The sequence below is a fragment of the Rhinolophus sinicus genome, chromosome 16 (assembly GCF_057876585.1).
Source record: "Rhinolophus sinicus isolate RSI-liver-muscle chromosome 16, RSI-T2T, whole genome shotgun sequence".
In the NCBI taxonomy this organism is placed as follows: Eukaryota; Metazoa; Chordata; class Mammalia; order Chiroptera; family Rhinolophidae; genus Rhinolophus; species Rhinolophus sinicus.
Window position 1 is genome coordinate 3,005,366 of NC_142516.1, and position 20,324 is coordinate 3,025,689.

A 20,324-nucleotide genomic window follows, 5' to 3' on the forward strand; every position below is an offset into this window, starting at 1 on the left:
GACGGAGCTCTGGGCCCCTCCTCCAGCTGGCAGCCACCCTCTGGTTGTCAGGCCCTGTTCTCCACCTTCTGCCCCTGGACTATTTTGCTATTATCTGCCAGCATTAGGACGTAATGAACAAGTGCCAAAGGAGCGAGCAGGGAATGCTGGGACAGGCAATGGGCGGGGAAGAGCTCAGCCGTGGGAGCCGGTGGGGAGCTGCTGTGTAAGTGGCAGTGGCTGAGCCACCTGGACGCCCATGTGGGACCACCTCAGACGGTGAAGGTGCAGAATGGCTGTGGGGCCTTCACTGGACCCCGCATGCCACTTAGTCCCTCAGGCCAGGGCATCAGCCGGCACTCAGGGGTCACACGTCCAGCAGAGACACCCACCCACCGTGGCCCCATTGTCACGTCTCACCCCGAAAACCCTCTGTCTCCCCCTCCAGGGGGTCCGGGGCCCAGCCCTGCACTGGCTGCCGGGCCTTGACTCACCTGGGACAGCACGTTCCGCCGTCGCCCTGAGCCTCCGTGTACTCCTCTCTGCCAGGCTCAGGGGCCACGGGGGTTTTGCTGAATGTCTTTAGGGTTTCGGTGAACGCGAGATGCGGAGCCATGGTGATGGGCAAAGGCCTGGAATCGGATCCCGGCTGTGTTTCCCCTCGCGCCACCCCTCTCAGTGCCTCAGTTTCCTGTCTTTGCATGAGGACACTCCAGGTGCCCATGCAGAGAATGCCTATGAGCATTAAGTGAAATACTGAGGGCAGCGCCCTTAGCTCGGGACGCAGTATGTGTTGAATAAACGAATCTGGACCCAGCACTCCCTCCTGTGTGCTTTCCGGGCCCTGAGCCTGGACTGGGAGCTGCGCTCAGTTCTTGGAAAAGGAAGTTGAAAAGAAACAAAGGGAAAAAAAAGTAAGTCAAGCAACAGAAAAGGTTTTGAAAACCCAATTTCTGCACATTGTTCTTTTTAGGGGACAGAAAAAGCCAGCCCTGTGTGTCGCTGAGCTGGGCCTCGCCCAGGGGTCTCAAGCTCCAGCTTCCCACCCGTTTCCTGACATGCGGCCTGTAGACTGCAGCCCCAGAAAGTTCTTGAATGGTACACCTCTTCTGCCTGCCTTCTGACAGGGACCCCACGCTGGCCTGGCCTTCAGCACTGGGCCTGGCCCCCACCAGCCCAAGAGACATTGAGGGGCAGGCAGGTATGGGAGGTGGGGGCCAGGGGGCAAGGTGCCCACCCTTCCCTTCCTTCTCAGGGCCTGCACAGTGCTGGCTTGCCAAAGAGACTCCAACTCAATTCACTCCACCCCTATTTCACAGCCCCCTGTGTCCCTGCACTGTACTGACCCCTGCTGGTGGGAGGACCACAGAAACGTGGCAAACCAGGTTCTTGCCTTCACAGGGCTTATAGTCTGATGGGGGCCCCCTGTCCCTCCCACCTGCAGGCAAGCTGGGGCAGGAAAAGACCAAACACCGCCAGCTTTGGGGTGGCACGCCCAAGTTCACCCCTGCTCCCCACCCCTGACCGTGTGACCCTAGGTGCAGCCCTCTGGCTCTGCTTCCTTGTCTGTAAAATGAAGTGCTCAGTCTCTCCTAGGGATTAAAGATTGCGAGGGTTCACACTCCGCCTGGCACAGGTGGTGCTCCAGACAGGATGATGCACTTACTACTGTTGTGAGGTACTGGGGAGCCACCCAGGTGTTTGAAGGAGGCAGCAGCCTGTCCAGACACCCCGTGGAGCAGCGTGGGCAGGAGCGCAGGGGAGGAACCCCTGGTCTGGCGTTGCCCAAGTAACCTCTGTGTGAAGGTCTGTGTGAAGAGTGGATTTCTCGACTGTGTTGGAGTCACCAACCTCAGTAGTTGGGGGATGAGGGGGGCTGCCAGAGAGATGGGTGTGAACTGTGAGCTTCTTTTTTTTTTTTTAAGTTTTATTCGGGAAGGGGAACAGGACTTTATTGGGGAACAGTGTGTACTTCCGGGACTTTTCCAAGTCAAGTTGTTGTCCTTTCAGTCTTAGTTGTGGAGGGCGCAACTCAGCTCCAGGTCCAGTTGCCGTTGTTAGCTGCAGGGAGCACAGCCCACCATCCCTTGCGGGAGTCGAAGAGTCGAACCGGCAACCTTGTGGTTGAGAGCCCGTGCTCCAACCAACTGAGCCATCTGGCCACCCGGAAGCTGAGCCACAGCTCATTGACTTCATTCTAGTTGCAGGGGGCGCAGCTCGCTGGCCCATGTGGGAATCAAACCGGGAGCCCCGTTGCCCAGAGCTCGCCCTCTAACCAACTGAGCCACCCGTCTGCCCTGAACTGTGAACTTTTGCACAGACGTGTACATTTATTTCAGACCACAAGGAGGTCAGACAGGAGAGGTCTGGGTCTGCTGGGGCCCCAGGACAAGACACTGTGATCTCAGTGGCCAGAAACTGGGTGCCTTGCCCTCCTCCCATCCCCCCCTCACACCACCACCTTGGGGCCCATAGGGGCAGTTGAGACTCACTCTGGCAGACTTCTGGTGTCGCCCGGGCCAGGCTCCCTCTCTGAGGGGCACAGCTGTCTGGCCTCCACAGAGCTGGGGAATCCAGCCTCGTTTGACCACACACCTAGCTACACCCCAAGCATCCACTCCTCTGGGCAGGCAGGGCAGTGAGCAGAGCCAGGGGTTCCAGGCCTGACAGCAGCAATGACAACTTGGGCTTTAACTTTGGAGCAGGTTCTGACGGGCATGAACGGCCTGGCAGCTTGCCTCACAAAAGAGCCCTGTGGGCTGAGCTGCCCACTGGCATAACCGGGGTTGGGGGCCTCTCAGGCACTGCCTGCTGCCCCAGAGGACCAGGGAGACCCCAGGTGGCTTTGGCACAGCTCCTTGACAGAGGCCAGGAGGGGCTCCTCCCGCCACGCTCTGAAGTTCCTGAGGTTGGGGAGAGTGGCTGCCTGGGACTGTGTCAGGGGGCCAGGAAGGCCACCCAGCTGAGGGTGCCCGCTGTCCCCAGGCAGCGGGGAAGCTGAGCCTCCCAGCCAGCCCAGGTGGGCTAAACCCCTACTTCCTCCAGTTTCCTGGCCATGGCCTAGGGCCTTCTGGCCACCCAGGCCCTGGAGTCTGCCCCGAATCCTCTCCTCCCAGCCCACAGAGCTGTGGGCTGATTAACTCCAGCCACATCCATGGTGCGTTGGGCAGGGGCCCAAAGACACGGCGCCATCCGATCGAGTTTCAGCTTGCTGGGTGGGTTGTTTCACTCTTCCAGCCTCAGTTTACCCCTAGAGTATGGGGGTGGAATAATCTTGCAAAGAGGTTGCATCTGAGCCCTACTCCCCACATGGCCTGGGGAGTGTGGGTGTGTCCAGGTGGGGAGCTCCCTGCCCTTCCCTGGGGAAGTCAGGCCACCCTTGGGGTGTCATGGGGTAAGATGAGATGAACGTAGATGCCCCCAGCACTGTGCCGTCGCTGCCACTATTCTTATTAACCCTGACGTTGAACTGAGGCCTGGAGAGAGAAGGGCCTGCCGCTCCCCATCACACCCAGCCTGCCGCCTCCCCCTCCCCCCCGGTCCCCTGGTCCAGCTAAGAAACTCCGTTCATTCTGTAAGAGCTTAGAGACCCCCACTCACCCACTGTGTGCCGCGCTGGGCTGAGCAGTGGGAACAGAGCAGTGAACCACAGGCAAGCCCTGCTCTCACAGCGCTGACCCCAGGGGCTCTTCAGCGGGGGCCTGGGGAGAGCTGCCAGAAGTCCGGGAACCCTGAAATGCCGGGAAAAAGTGACACGGCCCCTGTGTGCTTTCTGGGGGTCCCTCAAGGACTCCAAGTCACAGAGGGGGCTGGCCCAGGGCATCTGTGGTGTTTCCTGAACAAGAGCGCCCCAGCCTCGCTCAGCCTACCTGGCAGCACTGATCCCCATGTTTAGGCATTCTCTGGCCTGGGACCTGAGGGAGCCACAGGCCTGGCTCGCAGCCCCACCCCCAGGCACCTGGTCGGCCACGGTCTGAGGAGCCCTGTGCTCTCGGGGCTGAGCCAAGCTGGGTTGAGCCTGGAGCCTGGAGCCTGGAGGCAGACGCTCTGCTCCGGGTGCCGGTGGAAACTGCCTCTCGGTCCCCAGGCTCGGCTCCCGCCGCCCCACCCCCAGCCAGGCTCTGGATAATATCGAGACCAGCCGCAGCGCTGCTGAGCACTTACCCGTCTATTTATGACCAAGTGCAGGAATCTGGGAGCCCGTGGAGCGTGAAATGAGGAACAAATGTGGAGCAGGTCTAGACAGGAACTCTGCGTGGCTCTCGCTCCTGCGCACGGCGGGGCCTTGGGCTTCCAGGTAGCAGGAGCGCTCAGAACCAGACAGATGTGTTTGTGGAGGAAAAGGCATGCTGGCTCTCTGTAAGCCCTCAACTAGACATGGGGTGGGGAAGGGCTGATGGGAGGCAGCAAACCTGGAAAACGGATATTAACCACTCTGCTCCCCAGCCTTGGTTTCCCCATCCGCAAGTGAGCTGCACCACCATCCTTTGGTTGGAAGGGCTGCTTGTTAAGCAAACAGATTTCAGGGGCCCACTCAGACCCACTGAGGTCTGGGCATCTGCGTTTTATGGGGCAGCCAAACCCGCATTGAGGGCACCATGGGTTTGGAAGTTGCTGGGGCAGTAGATGAGCCAGAGGCCCGGCCAGTGCAGAGGTTGGCTTCTCCTTGGGCATCTCCAGTAAACAGCTTTCATTAAGCATCGCTGTGTGCCCTGCACTGTGCAAGATACTGATGGGGTGGGGACAATGGACCATGGAGACTTGGTCCTCAAGGTCTTCAGGGCAGGGAGGAGTGGATAGAGCAAGAGGAACAGAGGAAAATGGAAGAGTCTGAAACTACGTGCAGGATACGTGGTCCAGATGGAGCCATGCAGGGGTCTTCTGCCAGGGCAGGGGGCTCTGCGGGGGGAGGCAGGTGGAGGGCTGGCGTCTGGCTCTGCTGCCAGGTGTTTCCTGCTCCCCGCCCCCAGCACCATGCCATTTGGTCCTCATGCCACAGGAGACACCTGGAGCTCATAAAGAGGCTGGCTCCCCCACCCTCCCAGGAGACGCAGGGCTATCAGAAGGGGACTCCTTCACAGACCGTAGCGGTGGGGTGGGGTGTACAGAGAGGCCCAATCTCACAGCCTGTCCCTGTAAAAACCAGGGGTGGGGACAGGGAAGCAAAGCTGTTTATAAAGCTTTAAAACTCTTTATGGTCCCAGGGGGCACGTTAGCAATTCAGCGAGATACTTGCCAAATTGTCTTGGCTGGCAGTGCGCAGGCGGGCTCCACCATGCTGTCACTGGGCCTCCCGGCATCTCTCTACCGGCCAGCCTTTACCTGTGCTGTCCCTCCACCCACAGCCCTCTCCTTCCTCTCTCAGCCCAGCCAGTTAGACGGCCGTCCCTGCAGGACAGCGCCGAAGCCTCCTCCTCCAGGAAGCAGCCCGTTGGCCTCCGCAAAGCCATACCACCCTGTCTATCCCTGAGCCTCAAAGTGCTCGCTTCCTTGGTCTCTCGGTCACTCAGCATAGCCACTCTCAGCCTGGCTTCCCTCTAAGCTCCCACGCAAGCACGCATCCAAGCATTTGCAGCCCTTCCCTTCTCAGCCCACCCTGTGGGATGCTGTCTTGATTTATTGCTTGGACCAGCAACTGGCGTTGTTTTACATTCGTGATCCTCATATTGTCATGTATCTTGACCACCCGGACCCTTCACAGGCAGGGCTGGTGAAAGATACAAACTTACGTCCTTCAAGTCCTGACCTGGCAGGAATTGGTTGTCTAAACCCTGCCATACCCATATTACAGATGAGGAAACTGAGGCCCAGAGAGAGGCCTGTGACCCAGGGTTACCAGTGAGTGTATGGCAGGAGGTTCTCCCACCTGCCCGCCCTCTTAAGCAGGACACAGACCCCTTGTCATCTCAGTGTCCAGCTGGGCAGAGTCTACAGGCACAAGAAGGAGGTCTGAAAGGCTCAGCGAGGGCAGCAAAGTGTGGGAGTTGGGGAAAGGGGCCTCTGGTCGCGGCTTGTCCACTAACTTGCTGTATGAGGTCACGAATGAGCCACCCCTCCCTGTCCCCTATACTGGCCTCAGCCTTCCCCCCCCACCCCGACCCCACTTGGAGATGTGAGACATGGTCTTTCCCAGCACTGGCACTTTGAGGTCCTGTGTATGTGTTAAAGAAATCCAGGAAGTCTTCCTGGAGGAGGGGGCATGCTCTGGGCCCTGATGGTGGGGTGGGCCCTGGAGAAGCAGAGGGAAGGGCACCCTGGAGGTGGGATACAGCAAGGGCGGAGAGGTGGCAGGAGGGGGGGCCCAGGGAGGCCATGTTGCTCTCAGGGGCCGTTCAGAGTTAACTGAGGACTGATGTCAGGCCGTGGTGCGAGTGTCTGCTGGCCAGGCCTTGCCCGGGACCGGCGCCTGTTGCGGACGTTGTTGCCCCTGGGCGTGCATGTATCTGCAGAGCGAGGCTGACATGCTCCAGCTGGACGGGGCCCGGGTGTCGGAGCCGTGGCTGCTGACAGCCCTGGGCGCCTGGCCTGCGCCGGCACCCTCCCCGTCACGCCGCCAGGCTGCCTGCCGCTGGAGGCCCCCCCAGCCCAGAGCCAGGAGCGAGGGGCCGTCTGTATCTCAGACCTGGGAGGAGACTGTGTGTCCCGTGTGGCCTCTCCCAGCGCTCTCAGGGACTTGAGGGTTTAGACCCAGAGAGGGACACAGATATTCACAGGGGCAGTCTGAGCACAGCACCCCTGCCGTCTGGTGAATCCTTGACGTTCCCTCCATTTTACAGAGGAGGGGACTGAGGCACAGAGAAGCCCTGTTCTTACATTACCTGGAGGCAGATCCAGGCAGATTCTCAGGGTCCCGCTGGGGTGTCAGGGGAGGCGCTGAAATTCCCTGCACAGACTTGAATCCCTGTACGACCTCAGATTTCTCCCACGCTCAGTGAGTTCCCTCATCGATGAAGTGGAACCATGATCATCTTTTTGGGTGTAAATAGCAAAAACGCACTCAAGGTGATGTATTCACACAGTCACTCTGCAGATTTGGGGAGGGAACCGGAAGCTCGTGAGTCAGGACCACTGCCTGCTTTCTCGGGGCACCTGTGTCCTTCCTTTCTCCCTCCTGGACCGGCTCCTCTGACACTCCACAACGGGGCTGGCAGTGCCACCCTGACTGCGGGCTCAGCACCCATGTGTCTCCCCAAGGTCAAGTGATCAGCAGGGACTGGCCAGTGTCCAGGTCCCAGTTCCATTTCCCAGGAGACAGAGCTGATGGCCCAGCCTGGGCCACACGGTCACCACCCCCCTCAGCAAGCTGTGGTCAGAGCGGTAGCAGTAGAAGGTACAAATGCAGCTGCCAGGCGTGTGGCTCAGGGACAGGACACACAGAGGAGGGGGTGCTGGGCTGGCACCCCGAGACCTGTCAGCTGCAGTAGTGTGCTCCTACAAAGGTACCATGGAGTGCAGGGCATGAGAGACACAGCAGAGACGTGGGGCTCGGCGGTTGGGGGCGTGGGACACACGCCTGCCCAGAGCCGTGATGTATAGCAGACCGGCCCTGCCCCTGCCCCTGCCGTGTACTGGTGCTGGGATCTGGGCACAGCCCCTCTCCTGGCCTCAGTTTGCTCATCTTCAAAGGAGGGGCCCACACCCTGTGAGGTTGGTGTGAGGCCTCAGAGAGGGGGCCTGCCTGACAAGCGCTGGACCTGACGATGGGAATGTGACGCCCCTGGATTCCCCATGGCAGGTAGTGGGCTCGTGTGACTTTCAGCTGGGATGGGGCCCACTTGCCGGGATGATGCGCGGGGACCTGATGGGTTGCTGGCTTTGGCTGGATCACTGGAAGTGGCCCTGCCCTTCTCTGAGCCTCAGTTCCCTCGTCTGCAAAGTTGGGGTCCCAAAGCCTATCGTACCCTCCCACGGCCGCTCTGAAGACTGGGGAGGGCTGCCAGCTTTCCGGCCACTCCAGGGCCAGGCTGAGGTGGGTGTGGTGCCCCCTGAGCGCTGCTGGAAGGTAGGGGGTGAGGCAGTCCGGTCCGGTGCTCTGCAGGCGGCTGCCCCTCTGCTTTGCCTCACCTCAGTGAAGAGCGTGAAATGCATCTGGACAGAGGCTTGGCCCGGCCCGCCCCAGCGTCCCCCCGCCGGCCGCCTCATCTGCACAGCCAGCTCCCTGGATCAGGCCCCGGTCGGCCTGCACCCTCGGCATGGCTGGCGGGCCAGCTGGCCTCAGCCGCCCTAGGGGCCAGGGCAGGTCAGAGCTGCCCGGCAGGCCGCCCAGGAATGCAGGGGTCCCGGGCTCCTGCTCTGTCTGTGTGGCCTGCACTGTGTCTTCCTGACTCCGGCCTGTCGGTCAGGCTGTCTGGATCTGCCTGTCTGCGCCTGTCTGAATTTGGAGCTGTCTGTGAGTCTGTGTCTCCTTGTCTAATTGCTTTGGGTCTATCTGGATCTGCCTTTCTGTCTGTCTGTCTGTCAGGGGTCTGAGCTACGGGACCCAGCTTTGCCTGGGCAAGACCTTCCATGTCAGTACATGCCCACGTCCCCTCCATCTGTATACAGAGGTCCCGCTCGTCCTGACTGGCCATGCTGCCTCCCAGGCCACTTGGCCCTGGCAGACACGTCTTCAGGGAACCTCTACGCCCCAGACCTCTCCCAGCACCCCCACCCCAGCGCAGGGGCTCAGCCTTTCACTCCGGACCTACCAACTGCCAGACCTGGAGTCTCTGAACGAAAACCCTGTCTGTCAGTTATTCTCACACATTCCTGGAAGAAGAAAAATTGGCCCAGATTCCAGCAAGTCTTTGGCAGGTTTAGCAAAAACTTTAGAAACATGCCCACCAAAAGGTCTTCACTGCATATTCCCGTAACCACAAAAAGTGGAAAGCTGCGCAGATGCCCACCAGTGGGACCTGGCCGAGTGAGCCGGGCTCCTGCGCACAATACAGCTGGGGGACAGAGTGGGCAGGCTCCGTGTGAGGCTCTGCAGGGACCCCTGGGGTATCCGTGTACCCGGGAAGATATGCTACATGTGGGGACAGACTTCGAGGTGAAGCGAAGGAATGCAGAAAGTACATATATAGAAGGCCACTTCCGCTTAAGAGGGGGAAGGAAATGTGTATTTGCTTATATTTGTAGAATGAAGCAATGGAAGGATAAACCCAGAATCAAAGAAAACTCTTCCCTCTGGGTAGAGTGGGGGAGGGGCGGGGATGGACGCAAGCCCTCTCGGAATGCACCTGGTTTTATGCTCTTGACTTTGGAACCAAGTATTTTCTACAACTACCAATCAAAATTTAACCAATTTTTTTTAAAAAAAATGAACACTAACTGGATTAAATGAACAGAAGTAATTGAGTTGGTGGGAAGAAAATCATATGAAGAATTATTTCAACCGGCCTTGAAATAATAATTTTACTATACATCCCTAAGGGGATAAAGACAACAACAAAAATCAACTTCTATTCAGTAGACTTGTTAGTAAAAACACTGGTAATGTTATTTTTCAATTATGATACATAATGGGGACATGCAAATAAGTAATGAAGTGTATGTTATTAGAAAATAAGGTTGGTACTGTAAAAGTCATATAGACATCAACCGTTAACAAATAAAAACCCTGAAATCTCTCATTTTAAGTGGAAACATCAGTATGAGCTCATGTTTCATTTTCCTTTGGCAAAAAAAAAAAAAAAGTATCCGCAGCTCTGGTCACTGAAAAACCCTAGAACCAATGGCAGCCCAGGAGCAGGGAGCATGTCTACTGCTCAGACTGTGTTCTCTGCAAACCACTTCCCACTAAGCGATCCAGGGTGTCGCTGAGAAACAATAGGTCCCAGGTCTGGGGTACGATGAGCGGGACATCTTGTGCCTAAAAGCAAAATGTCCTCAAGGATTTGTGAGGGGGTCGCATCAGAATGACACAAGCGCCAACTTGGAGGGGACTGAAAACCCACGGTCCCAATGGGGTCCTTTGAACGTCAAAAAGAGTAATGGCTGCAGTGGATTGAAACGCATCAAATACAGAAAAACCAGGAGATCCCAGTGACGCTAGAAAACCACAAACCTCGCGGGGCACTCACTTATTCTGCAAATTGGTAAGTTAGGGAGTGAGTGTCCAGGTGTCCCCTCTGCGGACTGTGCCTCCAGATGACCTCTGGGGGCCGGGAAAACTCCTCCAAGAAAACCGGAGCTAATAAATGCAGAAGAAATTATAGCACTTGAAAAGGCAGTATTCGCAACCCCTCATGCAACAATGGACTCAGGTAATGATCCCCAGTGGCTGCTAAAAACTTTAGGTGGAAGGTCGATGGGCTTTACAACAAAAGAATTGGGCTGACAGCAGCTGCACCCACTGCTTAATCTCAGCCTCTGTGACAGCAGTCCCGGGGCCCTGAGAGTGATGTGACTGGAAGCCAATTCAGAGGACGCAACGGTGATAGGAGAACATGCTCAGTGCCACAGGAGGAAACCCAGCCAGCTCTAGTACATGGAAAATTCTATAAGATGAATGACCCAGTTTCTTCTATAAACACCACGGGGCGGGGAGGGGGTGGACAGTGAGTGGGAACTGAACTGTTCTACAGTCAAAAGAGCCAACCACAGCGGGACCCTGATTTAAACAAACCAACTGTAGAAAGTCATTTTGGAGAGGACTGGAGAACGCTAAACACAGACTGGGTATTTTTTTTTAAAGTCCTCACCTGTCAGATTTTGCACTGAAGTATTTATGATATGCTCTGGGATTTCCTTTAAAATATTCCAACTGCCCCCCACCCCACCCCCACACCATCCCTCTGCAAAAAAAAAAAAAAAAAAAAAGAAAGAAAAGAAAAATGAGTGGTGGGAAACTGAGGCAGTGTGTGTAGAAGCCAGCTTCTACTGGTTTATGACAGGTAATGTGTTAACCATCCAGGAATTCTGCAAGCCTGTCAGAGTTGTTAACCTTGGTAACTTGAACCAGCCGTGGTGAGAATCGTGACACCTCACACATCAGCAAATGGTACAAGTCAGGATGCTTTCCTTCTGAGAACTGGTTTATCAGCACCTGGCTGGAAAAGCTAACAAGAGCGCAGCTGGCGACAGCATTGTTCCTTCTCTCGACTTTCGTTTCTGTGACATTTTCTACAATAAAGAGCTTGCAAAGGGTGCATCCTTAGACCTACCAATCCCACTTCTAAGAATTTACCCTGAAAAAGTCACTGGACTGGATTCTGTAATTCAAGTGGCTCCAGTTACTTAGCTATGAAGATGTTTAGTAAAACATTGGCTTCAAAGATATTTTTAAATGTAAGCAGCCTACATATCAAAAAGGAGTTGGTTTTGTTTTGAAAGGTGAAAAAGTTCTGGAAATGGGTCGCACGACAGTGTGAATGTACTTTATGCCACTGAACTTTACACTTAAAAATGGTCACGATGGCAAATTTTATGTGACGTGCATTTTACCCCAATTAAAATTTTTAAAGAGAAGGGATCAGTTATGTTATACAATGGCATAGGCTTAGAAATTATGTTGCATGAGAAAATTTAATGATACGGAAAAATAAGGATGGTTTTGTTAGGTGAAAAAGCAGGTTACAGAACCATGTGTTCAGCTGGGCTGCATTTGGGTAAGTTTAAAATGCACGCGCTTGTACAGCCAGGCTGGAAGGGCGCCATTCACTGAAAGTGCTAAGCTGAGCACTGAAATACACGCTCACGAAATTGTCACAAACCCCCAGGAGCCAGGGTGGGGGCTGTCAGCATCACCTTCCACAGATGTGGAATGGAAACCGGAGCTGGGAGAGGGCGAGGCAGCGCGGCCAGACCCCTCCTGCCTCCTGCATGTGCCCTGGGGGATGTTCCTTTCTCCTTTCCACGGGTTTCCTCAGCTTTCTAAACTAGAACGGGGGACTTTTACAGTGAGGAAGCTATGATGCGGTGAGACTGCTGCTGTGTGTTGCAGGCTGTTGATGGAGAAGGGGGCGGATGACAGCCGGGACGGTGGTCATAACCGGGGGCATCTTGGCGACTGTGATTCTGCTCTGCATCATCGCGGTTCTGTGCTACTGCCGACTGCAGGTACGGGGCAGCAGTGGGAGCCCCTCATGACAGCTGGGGCCCAGGAAGAGGGGCACAGGGGGAAGAGTCAGGCTTTGAAGAAGGTGCAAAGCAAACCGCCCTGTGGGGGCTCACTGACCTGTGCGGGCTCACCACAGCTGCCTGGCTTACCTAGCCCAGGGCTTCCCAAACACGGAGGCTCAGAGAGGGTAAGGGACTCAGTCAACGGCACACACCTGTCAAGGGGAGAGCAGGGGTGAGCACTTGGGCTGTGCTACTCATCGCCTGTGCTCTCCCTTCCCCCCACCCACAAACTAGGGCCAGCTGAGGCCCCGTGTCTACCTGAGAGGAGGGAAGGCCTCACGTGCAGGCCAAGGCAGAACCCAGTGCCCATGAACTAGGCTGAGGCCAGACTGCCTGGGCTTGAACCCCAGCCCTGCCACTTTCAGGCTGCCTGACCCCTCTGTGCCTCAGTTTCCCCACCTGCAAAATGGAGATGGTAATTGCACCTGCCTCCCGTTGCTGTGAGACTCCCTCACTGCAGAGCGGTCAGCTCCCTGAGGGAGCTGCCCATAGGGGCCAGTTACCGGGACCAGGTCTGAGCCTGGCCCATCCCGGGGTGGGTGGTGTCGTGAGCGGTGGGTGGGAGCCCGGGGTCACCTGCCCTCTGCCCACAGTACTACTGCTGCAAGAAGGACGAGGACGACGACGAGGAGGAGCCCGACTTCGCCGTGCACTCCAGCCTGCCCCCCCTGCACGCCAACCGCAACCTCGTACTGACCAACGGGCCTGCCCTCTACCCGGCTGCCTCCACGTCCTTCAGCCAGAAGTCGCCGCAGGCCCGGGCCCTCTGCCGCAGCTGCTCCTACTACGAGCCGCCTGCCTTCCTCCTGCAGGGACCCGAGGACGAGGGCGTGCCCAACGGCGGGCAGCGAGTGACCTACACGAGCTTCAGCCAGGAGGACGCTGAGCTTCCGCCCGCGACCTTTGGGGGCCTGCAGGCACTGAACCCTAACCGCCTCTCGGCCATGCGGGAGGCCTTCTCACGGAGCCGCAGCATCAGCACCGACGTCTGAGCCACCATGGGGGGGTCCCCACGGCACGCCAGCCTGGCCCCAGGCCTGGACCCGAGCTCCGCCCAGCCTTCTTCAAATCCCTGTCATCACGGGGGCCCCAGGCTTGGGGGGCCTTGGGCCCCGCCCTCCAGGAGCTCCAGGGCTCACTGTCGGGATAAGGAGCAATGAACGCAGGTGTGGCCGGGGTGGGGGTCGCCAGGGCTGGAGGGGAGGCGGCGTGATGTGATGCAGCACAGGCGAGCTGCTGCATCCAGGTGAGGACTGCGGAGCAAGGCAGGGCTCCTGACGCCACCCTGCCGTGACTACAGGTGTGATGGAAAGTAGCTCCCATCTCAGCCCCAGCTACATGGTGGCTGCATGGCCTACACGTGTGGGCCTCAGTCTACCTACCTGTTCAAGGAAGGGTGGCCACAGCGAGGCTCGGGGCCCTGCAGCCAGGCTTCCCTGGCAATTTCGGACCAATTATTCTGTCCCGCCAACCAGAACGGGGGGGCTCTGTCTGCCCCCCACATACATACACACCTCTGGCTTCAGTGCCAGGCGGCTGAGACACAGGTTGAACTGGCCTCTCTGCAGACCCCCCTAGAAGGGACAGTTTCAGGGGTGGGTGGGCCTTGGGGATGTACAGCCCCAACTGGCTTTTTGCTATGAGGGAGGAAGAGGCCACTTGCTTCGGGAGTGTCCACACTAAAATACACAGCCTGTTCCTCAGCCCTGACATGGTAGGTAGACGGAGCCGTGGACCAGGGACTAAAAGACCACTAACTCCCCTGAGACCTGAGACAGGCCCTCCCATCCTAGGCCTCAGCCTCTGGGAGCCCTTCAAACTCTGGTCCCCACGGGAGACAGACCCGGGCTCTCCCCCGCCACCTGCTTCTCAGGAGGATCTGGGAGCAAGGTCCTGGCCACCCCTACCCTGCTCCTGCTCTGTGTGAAGACCTCAACTGAGCCCATGCTCCACCAAGCTCCCAGCGGGGCTGGGGTCTCCCCGGGAGCCCACTCTCGGCTCCCTCGACCCAGCTGGGGAAATGATGCCCAATGGCCACCCTGGAGAAATGCCCCAGACCCAGGGGTGCCCACTGTGGGGAATGCAGCTCCCGACCCAGGTAGAGGCAGTATGCGCTCTCCAGAGCATGGTCCCCAGAGCCCCCTGCCCTCTCCAGGGCTCTCTCTGCCTCTGGGCCCAGCCGTGGCACTCCAGGGTAGGGTAAGCTAGCCGTTGTCTGCCCAGGAAGACGGACCAAGCTCCCCAGCCACCTGGCTTCCTAAAAGACAAAGCTCTGAGGGCAAGTGGCCCTCCGTGAGCCCCGTGAGCCATGAGCCGCCTGAGCTGCTTTTACTTGAAAGTGCCAGGGAGCTGAGATGGCTGGACTGGACGTGAGTGGAGTTAGTGAAGGCTTACTATTTTTAGCAGTCTCCAGTTTTTCCCTCTTCCTCCTTTCTCCTCCTGCCTCAGTTTGGACATGCTAATGGAATTCATCCCAAAGCTTCCCAAAGCTCCACTCACACCTCCCCTTCTTTTGTGAACTTGAGTTTGTTTCTGATGCATTAGCTTAGGGGTGAGGGGTGGGGGGTGGGGGCGGGCGGGGAGGTGAGCGTCAGGAGCTGGCACTTCCTGTGGCTGTTCTGTTCCATTTTCCTATTTCCTTCGCTGGTCTCTATCCTCTGTATAGATTCATAGATCAAATTGAAATGACGCACCGTCCGCGTGAGTTCACTCAGCTCCACCGTGGGGCCTGCGGGAAGCTGCCTGCTCCCTGGGAACAGCAGAAGCCAATAAAACTCCCCTCCAGCCCACCGTGCTGCTATCCGCAGTCCACCTGGGACTCCAGACCAGTCTACACTCCTCCCCGGAACTTTCTGGGAAGGGCTGTGTCCAGCCCAGTACCAGGTGGAGCCAGCCTTCCCTCTCCAGTCCAGCCCAGGGGGTCAGGGCTCTGCCCAACGGGGCGGCCACATCAAGCCACATTCATTTTCGAGTTTCCCAGGGTGGCTGTGTCCATCTCCCAAGACTGGGAACCACTGACCTAAACTCTGAGCTCTTGGAGAGCAGTTGTGGGTGACAGACTGGGTCACCTGGGGCAAGTGACTGAGGTCTCTGGGCCTCCGTCTCAGCATCAACACAGAGGGGTGGTTATGATACTAATACAGCTTTTGGGAAGTGTAAGCGAGGCAGTGTTCACAAAGCACTGGGCACAGAGCCTGGCATACAGTCAGCTCACAATAAGTGTTGGCAGAAAGGAGGGTGGGGCGGACGGACATAGGAGAGAAGGAGACGGGGGTGGGAGGAGTGGGCGAGAGAAGAGCAGGGGCAATGCCAGGGCACAAGGGTGGGGGACTCGCCTCTACTGGAAGCAAGCTGGTGACCTTGAACGAGCCCACCCCATGGTCCTCAATGCAGCTTCAATGTCAGTCATGCCATCCTAACACTGGAGGGCCCTGCTCTGGTCCTCGTTTGGGAACAGGCTGGCCCTGCATCCTGAGGAAGCAGCCACTTGCCATCCTGCTACCTATCCCTAACCCTCGACTGCACAGTCTTGCATTCCTGCCTCAGGGGGACACCTGGTCCTCCCTTTGCTGCAGCATCCAAGTTGCTTTCAGCATCCTGGACACACCCAGTCTCTCTCTCGAGGCTCTGTGCAGACTGTCTCCTCCTCCCCACACTCCTCCCCATCCTTTCATCTGGCAGAACCATTCCTGATGCTGGACCAGCCTAAACAGCACCTCCTCCAGGAAGCCCTCCTGTGTCCCTGCACCCAAAGTCCAGATTAAGTAGTCCTTTATCCTATCCTAAAACAATAATGAAGGATATTTCCTGGGCATTCATTGTGGGTCCCCAACCCAACTGCCTCATCGCTTCTGCTCTGCCCAACACATCCTGAAGCGGGAGCTTTTCTCCCAAGGCTCAGGTTATGGAGTTCCCACCAGGACCCCCTCCATGTCCTGCCAGGACACTCCAAGCTCCCCCCAGGTCCTGCCAGGCTCCCTATGCTTCACCAGGGCCCTCCACGCATTCCCCAGGTCCCCCCACATGTCTCCAGATCTCCCGACCCCCAGGTCCCCACTGTTGATAAGCTCAAGAACTCAATTCTGACTCCAGCACCTGCATCTGGACGCCCCCTGAACACCCTTCCCTGCAGGCTCCCCACTCTTCCATCTCTGTCTGCTTTCTCCACCCTGCTGTCCTTTCCTCAGGGAGCCGCTGCAGCCTGGCCCTCAGCCCCAGCCCCAGGCCTGTCCCCAGACCTGAAGCCTCAGCACATCTTTCCGAGTAGGTAAGCTGGACAGCTGCATGCTGGCTCTCAAAGCTGCCCAGCTGCCCTGTTGCTCCTGCCAGAGCCACTGAGAGCCCACAACGCCGCCATAAATACGACCACTTTATTACCATACAGAGGAGTACTGACGGAGACGACATTACAGGTATACCGTGAAAAAGAGTGCCTCTTCCCAGGCGTAAAGTGCGGTGGTCCCTCCGTGCACGCCAGCTTCGTATAAGGGAGGCAACGGATGCTAAGTTGGGAGATGAACGTTCCTCTGGGAGGAGCGCAGCGAAATAGGATCTGGTCTGAGGCGGCACCAGCATCTCCCTGTCTGCCCCACCCCCCTCCACCAGCGTCAGGTCCTGGAGGCAGAGAGGACCTTCCCACGGCCAAGCAGAAGGTTCAGCACCCCCAGAGAATGGAGGCAGCTGTGGGGACGGAGGGGAGGCGGTCACCTCCACCTCTGGGCTCTGGCCTCTGGACCCCCTTGGGCGGCTGGGTGCTGGGGGGGTGGGAACCACAAACACACCATCCTCAGGCTCTAAGAACAACTGCCCACGGCAGGAGCGTTTCTGTCCGGAGAGGCCGACTGGCGCCCAGGGCCTCTCCTTCCCGGGGAGAGCAGAGGCTCAGTGTCCGTCTTCACAGCCCGGGGTGCCCTGCAGGAAGGGTGTCCGAGGAGGGGCCCCAGGAGCTGCGGTGGCCCTGGGGGCAGGGTGCTCAGGTCTCTGAGGGCCCCGGTGGCCAGGCCTAGGAGTGGGGGGGCCTGCAGGAACGACAGCATGCCTTGCTGTAGTACCAGTGGCCACAGAGGTTCACCTTGATGGCCAAGGCGCAGTTGGTACCTGGCTGGTCCTGGCAGCTGTCGTCTGTGGAAGGAACATGGTGGGGGGGTGAGGCACGGGCATCAGGATAGGACCTCCACCCCACCCCAACCCACCTCTCTTTTCCTCAACTGAGGGAACGAGGTCTGCGCAATGGTGGCCCTGGGTGGCAGAGCGCCTGTGCACAGGTGGCTCATACGTGCCCCTTCCCAGGGTCAGGGGCAATGGGCCTCCCACCCAACTGCAGGCACTCAGGTTCCTGCCCCCATCCCTCCCCAGGGAGTCCACTGATCCCATCAAGTGGTTTGATCTGTGCTCAGGGAAAGGTGATGACAGGGGCCTGGATTTGGAGGAGCCACTGATCTCACCCCCAGAGTATCCCTGAGAGGCCCACAGGTGACCCCTCTACTCAGTACGTCCAAAGCAGAGCTCATCACCTGCCCCCGTACCCCCTGCAGAGCCCATCACCTCGTCCGTCTCCCAGGTGCCCAAGCCAGAGACCTGCTCCAGCCCCCAGCCTCCCTGCCTCCTGTGTGCCCAGCACTGGGCTGCCCTGGCTGAGTCCTCGCCCCACAGCTGCCCTCCTGTCTTCTGAGGCAGGATGCTCTTTGCAACGTGCAGGTCTTGGTATGGCTCCAGGGGACCCCAAGCCCCAGTCAGGCCTCACTTGCCACCCTTTCCACCCTCAACTTCCCCCTCAACTCCGGCCAATCCAGGGGGGTCCCTCGCTCTCCCGTCTACCCCAGTCTCCATAACCACTAACCCGCCTGGTCCTCTGGCTGATGTCTGCTCAGCCTTCAGGGCCTGGCCCCACCCACACCTCCTTGGGAAGCTCCTGCCCAGCCCTCAGCCTACCCCTGCTCACCTGGGGGCTCCGTGGGACAGGGCTGCAGGTCACAGGCCTGTCTGCCGACGGGCTTCACCAGTGGGTCACAGCCGCGGACAATGTCCGTCCCCTGGTAGCACTTCACGTCCCGCATCCTCACACCCACCCCGCAGGTCTTGGTGCACTGATGAGGGAGAGAGGACGTGGCAAAGCCCTACCCGGTGGGGCAGGAGGGGAACCCCACCGTCTCACCAAGCTGCTGAGTCTCAACTGACACAGGACACATGAGAGCTTGAGGTGACGAGGGGAGAAAGGGGCACTGGCTGGCAGTCAGGGGACTGATACTCAGCCCCACCCAGTGCTGCCTCAGTTTCCCTGTCTGCACAGTGAGGGACTGAACCTCTCCTCTTTCAACTATCCCCCCAAGCTTTCCTGGGTCCTGCAATTCTCAGGACACACAGGCAGGGCTGAAGCAGAGCTCTGGTGTTCTACTCCAGTAAAAAGCTGTGTTTGTTGTGGACCGGTTAAACGGATCCTCCAAAGCCACTCCCCCCACCCCGAGGCTCCCTGTCCAGATGTTCCCCTTGGAAAACCCCGCTGAGCTACCCAGAGCACCACAGACAGCTGCTGACCCGTTACCCCACCATCCTCCTGCTAGCATCCTGCGGGTGGTGGCTCCCTCTCGCTCCCCCCCCCAGTGGGTGACCCCACATCACCCAGGCCCATCTGGGACCTGAGCCCTCGGTCCCCAGGGCCACCTCTGGTTCTGTTTGCAGAGGCTCAGGGAGGATTAGTCTCCGCAGGCAGGGCCGCCCACTCAGTGGCCCCCCAGCCTGGGGGTTGGCCCAGTCTGGGAGCCACGAGAGCAGAGGACAGTCAGCCTTGGGTGGATGCCCCAAGGAGCCTCTGGATGTGCCCTGGCACCCGCTCCTCTGTCCCTGGGGAATGGATGGGGCAGCTGGGAGGAATGAAATCTTACTGAGCCCCCATCTCCAGGAGGGGCAGCCTCAAACAGGGGCAGTGACGGAGGTCCCCACACACACCATCTGTCATGCCAGTCACCCCTCAGCCTCCCAACGTCATCAGGGCTATATGGGGTGCCCCTCCCCCAACACTCCCAGGCTGTCCTTCTGGGGCCCCCTTCATGCTCTCCTCCCTTCCATGGCTAAGCAGCCAGCACAGCGCCTGTACCACGTAGGTCCCGGTCCCTGCCCCACAGCTGCCCCCCCATCCCCTGAGGCCGATGCTCTTTGCAATGTGCACATCTTAGCATGGCTCCTGGGGACCCCGAGCCCCAATCAGGCCTCACCTGCCACCCTGCCCGCCTTCACCTCCCAGCTGTGCTCAGCCAACCCCGGGAGCACCCTGGCCCTCTGACCTGCCTGGGTCTCCACAGCCACTAGGCCGTCCTGGTCCTCCTGGCTCATGCCTCCTGGGACAGCCCCCACCCCCTCAGCCCTTCTCCTTCTCCCAGGGACCGTACTTTTCTGGCAACACAGAATGAATCAGTGTGAGTGTCCGCCCTCTTGAATGAGCACATGTGCTGTAGGGAGAGCAGAGGGCCCATCTGGGGCAGGGTTTGAGCCCAGATGCCACTCTGTCCCTCCAGTGAGAACCCTGGGCCTGGGTGGGGATGGAGGCCCCTCCCACTCTGAGTGAGGGAAGCATTCATTGAATCCCCTGACTCACCCCCATCTCACACTTAGAATCTTTACCTTGAACTCTTAAGTTTTGGGAGGTGGCACCACCCGTCAGGTGGCCACATGGAAGCCTCAAGTGTGGGTTTGAGACACACTGTGGAATGTGACAGTGAATGTCCTATGCTTCCAGTCCCATGGGACATCTATGTCATCCCTTGGCCGGAGGCACGACACTGGTCATACTGCCTGGCCATGGCCAGCCTTGTCACCTAGGCCCCTGATCTCCACCCCCCAGTGATGCTCAGAGACTAACCTGGACGTCCCCACTTGCCCCTCTTGAAAGTTTATGGCACCACTAGGTGGGGAGGGGACGGGGCAACGAGCCAGAGTGTTGCTAAGGAGACAGCGGAGACGGAGGCGAGGAGATGGTGTGATTCACTCAAAGTACTGTCTAGACAGGACTCCCGAGCTGTGAGGCTGGGGCCCAACAAGCCCCCGGAGCCTGGATTCACACCAGGCAGTCCCATGGGAAGGGGTCAGAAGAGAAAGCAGAAGTTAAACCAACCTTTTCTCTCAGCCAGAGAACGGGGGTGTCTGCTGTCCTATCTGTGAAACGCGGCTGCTGCATCTCTGCAGGCAGCCCACGCACCTTGCTCCACGCCCTGGAGTTCCCCTTCATTTTGCAGATTCCTCACCCG

The 20,324-nt window shown here is 58.4% G+C and overlaps 2 protein-coding genes across 3 annotated transcripts in view; one reads left to right on the top strand and one right to left on the bottom strand.

Moving 5' to 3' along the window:
* FAM163B (family with sequence similarity 163 member B) overlaps window positions 1-14,772 on the top strand; it is a 28,751-nt gene extending 13,979 nt beyond the window's left edge. The window contains exons 2-3 of the mRNA XM_019728957.3: window positions 11,906-12,021; window positions 12,678-14,772. Coding sequence (XP_019584516.2) covers window positions 11,929-12,021; window positions 12,678-13,076 — 492 coding nt within the window. The 5' untranslated portion in view covers window positions 11,906-11,928 and the 3' untranslated portion in view covers window positions 13,077-14,772. The remainder of the gene's footprint in view (window positions 1-11,905; window positions 12,022-12,677) is intronic.
* A 1,665-nt stretch (window positions 14,773-16,437) lies between these two features.
* The window catches only part of ADAMTSL2 (ADAMTS like 2), a 36,604-nt gene continuing 32,717 nt past the window's right edge, over window positions 16,438-20,324 (bottom strand). For both annotated transcript variants that reach the window (XM_074331321.2, XM_088793525.1), the window contains 2 exons: window positions 18,026-18,170; window positions 16,438-17,205 (listed from right to left, as the gene is read on the bottom strand). In XM_074331321.2, coding sequence (XP_074187422.2) covers window positions 17,087-17,205; window positions 18,026-18,170 — 264 coding nt within the window. In that variant the 3' untranslated portion in view covers window positions 16,438-17,086. The remainder of the gene's footprint in view (window positions 17,206-18,025; window positions 18,171-20,324) is intronic.